The following is a 12,402-nucleotide window of genomic DNA, read 5'->3' as shown; positions in this document are numbered from 1 at the left end:
CCGCAAGATCGTGACCTGGCTGAAGTCGGACGCCCAACCGACTGCGCCACCCAGGCGCCCCTGTCAACCACTTATATTGAAAATATGACAAAGAAGGAAAGGGAGAGGCACCTGCCTAGCTCAGAAAAGCATGTGACCCTTAATCTTGGGGTTGTGAGTTTGAGCCCCACATTGGGTAAAAGATTACATAAATTAAAAAAAAAAAAAACTTAAAGAATGAAAGGGAAAGTGAGAGCAACCCACAGTTCATTCTCTTTTCAGTTCTTTTGTAGAATGTCCATATGTGCAGGTATCAAGAAGAGAAATAAAAATAGTTTAGTTTTGTGCAACATTTCCTTCATTCTGGTAAGAAATAAATACATATGCATGTATAAGCTACAAAAGATGAACTGTGCAATTTTGGTGATTCTACATAGGAGTCAAATGCTCTTGGGGTGCCTGGTAGTTCAGTCAGTTAAGCATCCAACTCTTGGTTTCAGCTCGGGTCATGGTCTCACAGTTCATGAGTTCAAGTCCCACATTGGGCTCTGTGCTGGTGGCATGGAGCCTGCATGGGATTCTCTCTCTCCCTCTCTCTCTGCCCTTCCCCTGCTTGCTTGCTCTCTCTCTCTCTCTCTCTTTCTCGAAATAAATAATCGTTAAAAAAAGTAATAAAAAATATAAAAAGGAGTCCAATGCTCTTGTGTTGGCATTTAAAACTAGCATCAAGGGGCACCTGGGTGGCTCTGTCGGATAAGCATCCAACTTCAGCTTTCATGATCTCACAGTTCATGAGTTCAAGCCCTGCATAAGCAGGCTCTGTGCTGACAGCTCAGAGCCTGGAGCCTGCTTCAGATTCTGCATCTCCCTTGCTCTCTACTCCTCCCCCACTCACACTCTGTCTCTGTCTTCTTCAAAAATAAACAAACATTTTAAAAATTTTCGATAAAAAATAAAACTAGCATCAAAGAATACAATGCTGAACTATATAATTCATGCCAATAATAATTTAAAATTTTACTTTTCCTTTTCTTAGAACAATATTATTTTTCCATATTTTGCTTTTTATTTTATTTTTAAAATTTTCTTTAAACCAAAGTTAGTTAACATATAGTGTAATAATGGTTTCAGGAATAGAATTTAGTGATTTATCACTTACATGTAACACCCAGTGCTCATCCCAACAAGTGTCCTCCTTAATGCCCATTACCAATCTCCTCCCACTCAACACCCCTCCAGCAAACCTCAGCTTGTTTCTATATTTAAGAATCTCTTAGGCTCTGCCTCCCTCTCTGTTTTTGTCTTAATTTTCCTTCCATTCCCCTTTGTTCATCTGTTTTGTTTCTTAAATTCCACATATGAATGAAATCATAAGATATTTATCTTCCCTGACTGACTTATTTTGCTTAGCATAATAATACACTCTAGTTCCATCCATTTTGTTGCAAATGATGAGATTTCATTCTTTTTGATCATTGTGTAATATTCCATTGTCTATATATGCCATTTCTTCTTTATCCATTCATTCGTTAGTCGATGGACATTTGGCTCTTTCCATAATTTGGCTATTGTTGATAGTTGTGCTATAAACATTGGGTGCGTGTGCCCCTTTGAATCAGCATTTTTGTATCCTTTGGATAAATACCTAATAGTGCAATTGCTGGGTCATAGGGTAATTCTTTTTTTTTTTTTTTTTTTTAATACCCAGGTTATTTATTTATTTATTTATTTATTTACCATTTATTCAGTTTTTGAGAGAGAGAGAGAGAGAGAGAGAGACAGAGAGTGAGCAGGGTAGGGGCAGAGAGAGAGGGAGACACAGAACCTGAAGCAGGCTCCAGGCTCTGAGCTGTCAGCACAGGGCCTGATGCAGGGCTCGAACTCACAAACCATGAGATCATGACCTGAGGTGAAGTCGGACGCTTAACTGACTGTGCCACCCAGGCGCCCCGGGTAATTCTATTTTTAATTTTTTGAGGAACCTCCATACTGTTTTCCAGAGTAGCTATACCAGTTTGTATTCCCACCCACCAGCAGTGCAAAAGTAGAACAATATTACCTAATAAATAAAAAGCACCATGTCAAGGTCAACAGTTATGTTTATAAATCCTATGATAGTATGTAGCTTTGATATGATGTGATGAAATGGTACTTTATCTCTGTGATATTCCTCCCAAAAACCCATTATCCCAGTCTAACCAAGAGAAAAAAACCAGCCAAATCCTATTAGATGACCATTCTACGAATACCTGACTAGTACTCAAAATTGTAAATGTCATCAAAATCAGAGAAAGTCCAAGAAACTGTAATAGCCAAGGGGAGCCTAAGGAGATATGACAACTAAAAGTAATGTGGTATTCTGGATGGGGCCCAGGAGTAGAAAAGGTAAAACAAAGGACTAGGAAAAAACAAAGGAAATTTTAATAAAATATGGACTTCAGCTAATGATAATATGTCAATATTGTTTCCTTAGTTCTAACAAATGTACCATATTAATGTAAGGTGTTACTGGATGTGGAATATATGAGAATTCTCTATATCTTCTTAATTTTTCTTTGAATCTAAAACTGTTCTAAAAAATGAAGTCTATTTAAAAAAAGAACATGGAAATCGAAAGACCACAGGAGAAAGAAAAGCTTTATATTTCAGTCCCTTTAAAGGCACATTTTTCTTGCTCTTTGAACAAGGGGCCTTGCATTATCATTTTACACAGGGCATCACAAATTATGTAGCTTACCCTGCCTCTGTCCCAACCTCTGTCATCCAGCCCTGAGACTGGGGTTGTCCTGGGCCCTTCTGAGAGTCCCTGAGGCCAAGGGGAAGGCTGTGAGTATATATGTTGGAGTCTAGCAGGGAAGGCCAACATAGGACAAGTTCTATGCTCTGAGCTTGTTTGGATTCTGGGAAAAGCAGCAGAAGCAGCCACAGTCCGGAGAGGTCCCCACTCAGGCCAGACGGTGTTCCCAAGGGAAGCCCCTCCTCACCATGGTAGGCAGCATGAAGTCCTAGCATCCTAGAGCAGAAAGGGGCCTCATTCATTGTTCTACCACAACTCTTTCCTCCACCTTTTAGAGAGAAGGAGGACACAGACAGAGGCATGAAGATGGGTAGAAGGCTCCCAGGCCTCCAGAGTCTTCCAGTGAGTGACAGCCTGGATCCTGCCCAGCCCAGAGCCTGGTACTGCCTCCCTTTGGCTCAGGTTGGACCTGCCTTCCCAGTCCATGAGTAATTTCCCAGCAGCCAGAGTTGCTACTCAGAGTCCCTTCCTTGTTTCTCTGGACATAAGCAGAGTGACAGAGGGTAGGGAGGGAGAGAGGGAAAGGGAGGGAGAGAATGAGAGACAGAAAGAGAGAGAGAGAGAGAGAGAGAGAGAGAGAATGAGAATGTACCCCAGTTAGGATGAGGCCAGAAGCAGAAAAGAGAAGACTCTTGTCATTCCATTTCCACTTGGCTATTTGGGAGAGCCTGAGAGCTACAGGCTGAATAGGGCCTGCTGCAATCCACAGCAGCTAATCTTGGGACTAAAGTACTGCCATGGGTGTCATTAAGAAAGAATGCAGAGGTGGCAGAAGAAGGGGGAACCTCTGAGCTGGGGAGGGCATTTCTCCTCAACTCCAGGCAGACAGGCCCTGCAAAGTAAAACCAGACCTCCATGGAGTCTGTGCTGTAGACAGACTCAGAGGGAGGGGCTCTGTTTCTGCCACAGAAGTGCAGCCTCATCAGGGAACAGGAATCCCTAAACCAGAAACTCACTCTGGGCTTCCTCAGATCCCCCAGAGAAAGGCCACGCCCCTGGATACGGTTGTCATGGCAGCAGCTGCCAGGGGCTGACTGCCTTCCCCCTTGCTTGCATGGCTGCCCTGCTTGCCTTTTTTTTTTTTTTTTTTAATTTTTTTTTTCAAACGTTTATTTATTTTTGGGACAGAGAGAGACAGAGCATGAACGGGGGAGGGGCAGAGAGAGAGGGAGACACAGAATCGGAAACAGGCTCCAGGCTCTGAGCCATCAGCCCAGAGCCTGACCCGGGGCTCGAACTCACGGACCGCGAGATCGTGACCTGGCTGAAGTCGGACGCTTAACCGACTGCGCCACCCAGGCGCCCCCCCTGCTTGCCTTCTGATACCTTCAACTCCTGCTACCTGAAAAGGCCTGTACTGTCCACCCTGGCTGCATGTAAATGTGCCTGGAGCCCACTGCCCAGGAGCTGTTTTACAAGGTGGTTAAAGGTTGCCTCTCTTACATCATACTGCTAGGGTTTCAATCCTGTCTCGGCTAGTATCACGTGTGTTTCCATCGGAACAATTTGTAACCTCCAAGGACCTTAGTTTCACCTTTAAGATGGCATTTCTTAGACTTAAATCTTCCCTAGAAATTTTGACCTAAGCAACATGTCCTCACAGGGCCCTAAGTCAGCAGTATCAAATCAAATCCAAGAGAAGGGTTATTTCATAGCCCCCACCCCAACTACACACAAACAAGTAGCAGTCCACATTCCCTTGTAACAAATGGTGTCACCAAGGCAGATGCACCATCATCTTACTTCCTCTTGAGAGCGCTTTCTCTCAAGGGAACCCCAAATCAGTTACTGTCAGGCAGAGACTTAGAGCCAACACAAAGACATTGTTTTCATTCTTCCATTCCCCGTTCTAATTCTTTATATCTCCCTTTTCTGACCCCCATGTTTACTAAATTCTCATCAAGGGTTAATTTATAGTGGTTTGGGAGCTTTCAGAGGCAACTGTGTCCTCTATCAGCAGCGCTAGAAAGGAATCCCACCCTACAAAGTCACATTGAGAGAGGAAATGAGGGGAACTGGCCTGGCAGGGCACACTCTTGGCTGCCAAACCCAACAGGGGAAAATAATTTTTTCATGTGAAGTTAGAGTTCTTTGCTGAGATCTCCTCCAGATCTTTCCTGAGCTTGCTGAATTTATCATCCTATTTAGTACTAATGGCATGCTTTAAATTAATATTTTGTAGTAATGTACTGAATGACAGAATTTGGATTCTGTCCAAGAATAAGGGAGTAAATCTAACAAGACAACATTTAACCCAGAAAAACAGAAGCTTCTATACTTGGGTTAAAATTAAAATTATTCACATATATGCACCCTTGTTTTTTGCAGTATTTACAATAGCCAAACTATGAAAGCAGCCCAAGTTTCCATTGATAGATGAATGGATAAAGAAGATGTTGTATATATACACAGTGGAATATTATTCAGCCATAAAAAAGAATGAAATCTTGCCATTTGAAACATGGATGGAGCTAGAGTATAAGGCTAAGTGAAATAAGCCAGTCAGAGAAAGACAAATACCATATGATTCACTCATATGTAGAATTTTTAATGTTTATTTTTGAGAGACAGAGACAGAGACAGAGCATGAGCAGGGGAGGGGTGGAGAGAGGGAGACAAAGAATCAGAAGCAGGCTTCAGGCTCTGAGCTGTCAGCACAGAGCCCGATGCAGGGCTTGAACTCACAAACGCAAGATCATGACCTGAGCTAAAGTCAGACTTAACACTTAACCAACTGAGCCACCCAGACGCCCCACTCATATGTAGAATCTAAGAAATGAATAAACAGAGGGGAAAAAGAGATACACCAAAAAAAAAAAAAAAAAAAAACCCAAAACCCACACTCTTAACTATAGAGAACAAATGGTTACCAGAGAGGAAGTAGGGGGTGGGGAATGGGTGAAATAGGTAAAAGAGATTAAGGATACACTTATCTTCATGAGCACTAAGTAATATATAGATAGAATTATTGAATACTATATTGTACACCTGAAAGTAATTTAACACTATGTTAACTGTACTGGAATTAAAATTTTTAAAATTAAAGTGATTCATATAAGGCTATTAACAGGGATGTGTGAAACAGATTTGGGAGTGTCAGGTGATTGCAATTTAAAGTGGATTCAACTGTGTAATATGGCATCCACAAAATCTAACTATGATCTTAGGATTCATCTACAGGTGTATAGTGGCTATTCTATAGTGAAGGGTGTGATAAGATCACTCCATTCAACACAAGGCAGAACATTCAGTATTTTTTCAGAGACATTTATGAATTCGGGAGCATGTAGGATGGTGAGTGACTTTGAAAAAGTATATCACATTAGAAAGAACTGAAAATAACTGGGGAGGTTAAGACTAAAAAAGTCTTGGTGTGATTGTTTAAGGATTAAATGAGATAGCATATTGAAAATGCTTAGCACAATGCCTGGCATAAGTGTTCAATTAGTGTTAATTAAAAAACAATAATTAGTAATATTATTAGCGTTAGGTCATACTATTATTATTACTATTTATATTATTATAGTTAATGCTTACAGGGTGCTTTCTATGTACTAGGCACCTTTCCAAGTCCTTTACATATACTGACTCATTTACTGATTTTATCAATCCATTGAGATATGTACTATTATGTCTCCAATTTTGCAGATGAAGAAGTTGAGTCACAGAAAATTCAAGTGGATTGCCTGGTATGTCTCACAGCTGGGAAAGGGAAAGAACTAGAATATTAACTCTAATACTTGTTTTGTACCGCTCCAGAAAGCAGAATCAACACCAAATGTATGTCAACTACTGGGAGGCAGACCTCAGCTCAACAAAAGTAAAAACTACTCTGAATAAAACTGTCTGAAATTTCAATGGGTGTCTTTTAAGGTAGTGAGTTCTCCATCACAGGATGTAAGGGGGAAAAGGTCAGAAATGATGAAATGCGAATAAAATGGGGGTCCTCTTGGAAAGAGATGAGGCCAAACTTTGGTGAAAAGAATAAAGAAGGTATAGTGAAACTTGGCTTTTAAAAGACACACATCACTGAAAAATGAAAAAGTAAAAGTTAGAGAAAAGATATAAAAGTGAACTAATATCTGTCTTGCTTCTATCTCAACACAAAATAAATTAGATGTTGGAAAAAAAAGCTCTAAACTGGGAAATTTCCTGAATGAATTTCTGTTTGGAAACTTACTAGATGGCCTGGGCTTGAAAAAAAAAAAAAAATCCCAGGGTCCTAACAGATCTGACAGCCATCAACCCTGAAAGTATAAAATACAGAGAGGAGAGGTATAGTCTACTTTCCAGAAGAAAGGGCACCTGCATGAGAAGTAGCATCCAGGCTGATGTGAGTAGGTAAGATGCAGGGATGGGAGATTGAAGATCATAACACCATTAGATTCAGGGGCACCTGGGTGGCTCAGTCTGTTAAAAGTCCCACTTTGGCTCAGGTCATGATGGCATGGTTTGTGAGCTCGAGCTCCGCTTCCGGCTGCGTGCTGATGGCATGGAGTCTGCTTGGAATTCTCCCTCTCGCCCTCTCTCTCTCTCTGCACCTCCCCCCCAAACTCACGCTCACCCTCTCAAAATAAATAAACTTAAAAAAAAAACACCATTAGATTCAAACATACATACTTGTAAAGACAATTGAGTATGTTAATATAGTTTTAATCCTGCTACTCCATGTGTGATGAACAGAATTATTGCATAGTTGAATATGAATGTCTTCTGCGCTGAATCTTTTGGATACAGCAGTCCAGGACCCAGATATTTGCTGATTTAATGAATTAATATACACTTTATCAACCAGCAACACCAAGAGGTGCCCGGTTAAGGATTTAGAGTCCCAGAAAAATATTTCTTCTATTATGAATAATTACTGAAGAGTGTGTGTTTGCGTGTGTGTGTGTGATACACACACACATAATAGTATATATAGGGGTGCCTGGCTGGCTCACTTGGTGGAACATGCAACTCTCGATCTCTGGGTCGAGTTGGAACCCCATGTGTGGCGTGGAGTTTACCTAAATTTTTTTTTTAATTGTATATATAATGCCACACTCTCCACCCCAAATGCTCCCATTTCAGAAAATAAATCTTTAGATTTTTTGTACTTAGATGGACAAATGTGTACTTTGATTTATGAAAATCATCAAAGTATTTATGTTTTTAGATTTGCATACTTTACAAACAACTCTTTCTAGAGTTCTAGAACTGAATGTTCACGAATTTAGACTGCAGCCTCTATTTGTGGTACAGGTTTGGGGGCTCAAAAAAATCCTCAGGTCATGGAAAAGTGAAAGCTTATCTTCCATAAAAGTGACAAGAAGTGAAAACCATGTTGATAGAGCATAAACGGACATGATGGAGTCATGGGTATGGATGTGGATTAAGACTGGGAAAGGAGACATGATACTGATTCATTAAGTAAAAATAGTCAAATTTCAGTGCAGGATCTGGACTGTAGGTGAAATAATGGGCCTTGGTGTTTGACAACAGGAGAATAAGAGGTGGTATCAGGGTAAGCAGCAAAGAGGAAGAGGCAATAACTCCCAAGACTGGATGCTGACAGTCTCTGGTAACCAGAAAAGGCAAATATAAACAAAGAGGTGAGCGACGATGCCTGGTGTGTTGAGAGTTGCGAAATACAGGAAGGGTGCTGCAGCAAGGCCGCCGGTCAAAGTGGTTAACTGGGGATCTGAGCTAGGCTGTGACGCGCGGCCCTCACGTGACCAGGAGCCTATGTCTGCCCAAGTCCCTCTCGTCCAGGTCCTTTTTGCTTGTCCAGACACCGTCTGCCTACTGCCCTTTGGTCAAGGGGAAAAAGCAGGAGGAAGTAAGTCCCCTTGGTCCCCTTAAATCGGTTTGAGTGTCGATGCTGCCCAATAACCCCTGGGATCGGGATGGCAGAGAGTATCAGGCCTTTCCCTATATCCAGCCCCGCCCCCACCCCACCCCCCCACCCCCGCTCCCACATTTCGGTGTAGAAAATGGTGGCCTTGGGGCGAGGTGGGGAGGTGAGTGGGGCCCCCTGGGAGTCACAGACTTAGAAATAGTTTCTAAATAATCCTTCGCTTCCACTTGCCGCCTGAAAAGAAATGACGAACACTGCGAGGTATAGGATGGTGGGGCATGGGGGAGGGGAGGCAGTGGGGGCTGACGCGGGGGCGGCGGCTAATGCCCAGGAAAGGGACGTATGTTGTCAGTTAGTCCTTCCCTCCTCCCCACTCTCCGCCCCCTACCCTGTCTTGCGTCTGTCTGCAGGTCTGCGGGTCACAGCGGTGCGCCTCGAGGAGAGGAGGCCTAGAGCAAACCGCCAGGAGAGGTCCAGGTCAGGGAAGTGGTGGGCAATGGCCCGGGATGGGGTGCGTGGGAGGACGCTGACTGGAACGGAGTCCGCAGTACCACCGCCCCGCCCCGCCCCTGTCACAATGGGAGAGGCCTCTGGCAAGGCCTGCTGGGAAAATGGTGGGCTTTCGGGAAGGAGGGGGCGATCGGGGCTAACAGGGTGCGGCGCGGTCCCCAGGGCCAGAGAGCCCCTCGACAAGCATAGGTGGGGGACCTGGGCCCCCAACTCAGGAAAAGGCAGTTATGGGAACCCGTGGCCAGGGTTTTGATCCAGCCACCAAGTGTGTTTACTCGACTCTGCCTTGTCTCCTATGAATAACTGTACTTAAAGAGGATCCTCAACATGGAAAAATCATGCAAAGAAAATGAGGAACAGCCAGAGAGCGCGCCCAAGACGGATGAGGAACGGCCTCCTGTGGAACACTCTCCCGTAAAGCAGTCTCCGGAAGAACCGTCTTCCGAGGAGCAGTCGTCAGAGGAGGAGTTCTTTCCTGAGGAGCTCCTTCCTGAGCTCCTTCCCGAGATGCTCGTGTCCGAGGAGCGCCCTCCTCCGGAGCGCCTTTCTAGAAGGGACCTTTTTGAAGAGCGCCCTCCCATGGAGCAGCCTCCTTGTGGAGTGGGAAAACATAAGCTGGAAGAAGGAAGCTTCAAAGAGAGGCTGGCTCGCTCTCGCCCGCAATTTAGAGGGGACATACACGGCCGAAATTTGAGCAACGAGGAGATGATAAAGGTGGCAGAGGAGATGGAAGAAATGAAAAGAGTACGAAACAAACTAATGGTCATGCATTGGAAGGCGAGACGGAACCGTCCTTATCCTATTTAATGTGTTCGGCCTTTAATTGTTTCCCCTGATAGAAGGTTGCCACCTGAACTTTGTTTGATTTTCTCATCTCATGCACTTTCCCCATCTCAATTTTAACTTTTTGCGTGGCTTTATTTTAGGAGTTTTGCTTGTAACTGGCATAAAATTGGGTTTTCCCCACCCACAAGCTGCAAGTCTCCCTCTCACCCATTTGCATGAAAAGGTGTACATTATATATTGTGAAGTGAAAACAATTTTCAAAAAGTATATGTAGCATCCCATTTTGTAAAAAATGTATATTTGTATATTATTATGCAAAGAAAAAACTGAAAGTATATACTTAAATGTCTTAACAGTGGCTATCCATGTGGTAAGATAACAGGTGTTTTGGTTTTTCATTTTGCTTAATGGGAGCTTCTCATTTTTCAAGACAAACATTTTGCTTTTGTTGAAAAAAACAATATGGGGAAAAATTTAAAAACTGTCAATCAACTTATAAAAACAATGTGGCACTTAATAAATACTTGTCAGAACTTTAAAGAAAAGTAAATCCCATGTTTCCTTTAAATCTCTTAGGCAGAAAAACCAGGTACTTCTACTTAAAGGTCATTCTTTTTCTATTTATTTTTTTTTTAAATTTTTTTTTTCAACGTTTATTTATTTTTGGGACAGAGAGAGACAGAGCATGAACGGGGGAGGGGCAGAGAGAGAGGGAGACACAGAATCGGAAACAGGTTCCAGGCTCTGAGCCATCAGCCCAGAGCCCGACGCGGGGCTCGAACTCCTGGACCGTGAGATCGTGACCTGGCTGAAGTCGGACGCTTAACCGACTGCGCCACCCAGGCGCCCCTCTTTTTCTATTTAAATAGGAATAATGCTGGATTTACAAGGCTGCTGTGGAGCCAAATGAAGATCCTAGAGCTCTATGGTTTTCTTCCACCTGCATATGCAGGACCCCCAACCCCTATAAGATACCTTTCAAATATTCAGTGGATAGAACCCAAAGGAGGTTTCACTTACACTCACAAATAATTCCTGTGAGATTCCAGGTGAATGACACATTCTATTTCTGTCCTGCTATTCCCTTCCCTTGGACACTGCCACATCTACTGGGAATAGCTGCCTTTTTCCCTGGGTCTTGGTCCTTCCATGACCCCCACCACAGCCAAGGTGCCTGGGTCCTCCAGTTGCAAAGCTTCACTGATTTCTCTGGAGTCCCTCTGGGCCAAAGCTGAACCCAGTCTCCTACAGGTAAATGGAGAATGCCCCTCCTTTGGTTTTAATATTATACAGGTGCATATCATCCCAGTGCTGCTTAAACCTCAATGTTTTAAAGAATTCTTAGCAAAATTGTCCCTTTTTTTCTGAAAGCCTCTCGTTTCTCCACTGGATTCAAACATGAGTTCACTGAGACCTGGGCTAGGAGACAAACTTGCAAGCCAGACACAATGCTATGTATTCAGAATTGGAATCTCTCCCAATAATCTCCAAAAATGACTAAGGTTTTAGGTACCTAATATTTGCCTTAGGGTGAGTTCCCTCCCAAGGGTTTCTGGCAGGCTTCCCTTAACCAAGTCAGCTGACTTGCTCAACTTGTATAAATTAGAGAGGAAGGTAAGACTTAGCCTCAAGTTAGGACATTTCCCCTCTACCCCACCCCTCATCACCAAGAAACATTCAAAAGTACTTTGTAAGTCATTGAAGTATTATCTATGTGTATGCATATACATATATATGCCTGTGTGTATCAGATATTATGATTTCTCAAACTACCCTCATAACATCTAAGATTTTGTTTTATTGTTCCTGTTGATTCTAGAAACATGGATAGTGGTTAATTTTTTTAAATTATGACCCTGGGGCGCCTGGGTGGCGCAGTTGGTTAAGCGTCCGACTTCAGCCAGGTCACGATCTCGCGGTCTGTGAGTTCGAGCCCCGCGTCAGGCTCTGGGCTGATGGCTCAGAGCCTGGAGCCTGTTTCCGATTCCGTGTCTCCCTCTCTCTCTGCCCCTCCCCCGTTCATGCTCTGTCTCTCTCTGTCCCAAAAATAAATAAACGTTGAAAAAAAAATTTTAAATTATGACCCAGTCATGAACCCTGAGTTTGTCTGATTGACTATGTAGCTTCAGTATGTTCACTTCTCTAGAAAGTATGATTTGCAGTTCCAAAAGGATCACTGTGGGGAGGAATTCCTTCACCAAATTCAACATTAAAATTATTTACATATTTTATGTATCAGCATTTCTCTTATAAAAAATGCAAAGACTGGGCTCTACCCCAGACCCACTGCATTTCCTTTTCTGTCAATTACCACACAAGTTAGAGAACCACTGCTATATGCAGCATACTCCTGGTTTTAGTAAGAATAAATTATAATATAAAAGAAAATGCAGATTATTGTATCAGAATTTAAAAGGGTGAAAGGCTTGGGGCGCCTGGCTGCCTCTATCTGGTTAAGTGACCTACTCTTGGTAGGTCTCACAGTTCATGA

General features: G+C 43.0%; 1 protein-coding gene and 1 long non-coding RNA gene across 3 annotated transcripts; both read left to right on the top strand.

Moving 5' to 3' along the window:
• The first annotated feature begins 3,050 nt into the window (after positions 1–3,050).
• LOC121024978 (uncharacterized) lies at positions 3,051–6,628 on the top strand. The gene is made up of 2 exons (XR_005787896.1): positions 3,051–3,122; positions 6,425–6,628. It is a non-coding gene; the product is annotated as an uncharacterized LOC121024978 (long non-coding RNA).
• Positions 6,629–8,182: 1,554 nt separating this feature from the next.
• On the top strand, positions 8,183–10,515 carry TCEAL1 (transcription elongation factor A like 1). Of its 2 annotated transcripts, none has more exons than XM_040467298.1 (3): positions 8,183–8,597; positions 9,026–9,092; positions 9,441–10,515. In XM_040467298.1, exon 3 carries the CDS (start codon positions 9,453–9,455, stop codon positions 9,930–9,932), a length of 480 nt encoding a protein of 159 aa, XP_040323232.1. In that variant the 5' UTR covers positions 8,183–8,597; positions 9,026–9,092; positions 9,441–9,452; the 3' UTR covers positions 9,933–10,515. The 2 variants fall into 2 exon arrangements, with proteins under 2 accessions (XP_040323232.1, XP_040323233.1); XM_040467299.1 differs by lacking the exon at positions 8,183–8,597 and adding an exon at positions 8,782–8,876.
• The last annotated feature ends 1,887 nt before the right edge of the window (positions 10,516–12,402 follow it).

The sequence above is a fragment of the Herpailurus yagouaroundi genome, unplaced genomic scaffold, assembly GCF_014898765.1.
Source record: "Herpailurus yagouaroundi ecotype Mexico unplaced genomic scaffold, PumYag 67416, whole genome shotgun sequence".
NCBI lineage: Eukaryota > Metazoa > Chordata > Mammalia > Carnivora > Felidae > Herpailurus > Herpailurus yagouaroundi.
This window is presented reverse-complemented; position numbering and strand designations above follow the sequence as displayed.

Bases quoted from the DNA above. Each gene is read 5' to 3' on its own strand.
- TCEAL1 (XM_040467298.1), top strand. From the start codon at position 9,453: ATGGAAAAATCATGCAAAGAAAATGAGGAACAGCCAGAGAGCGCGCCC.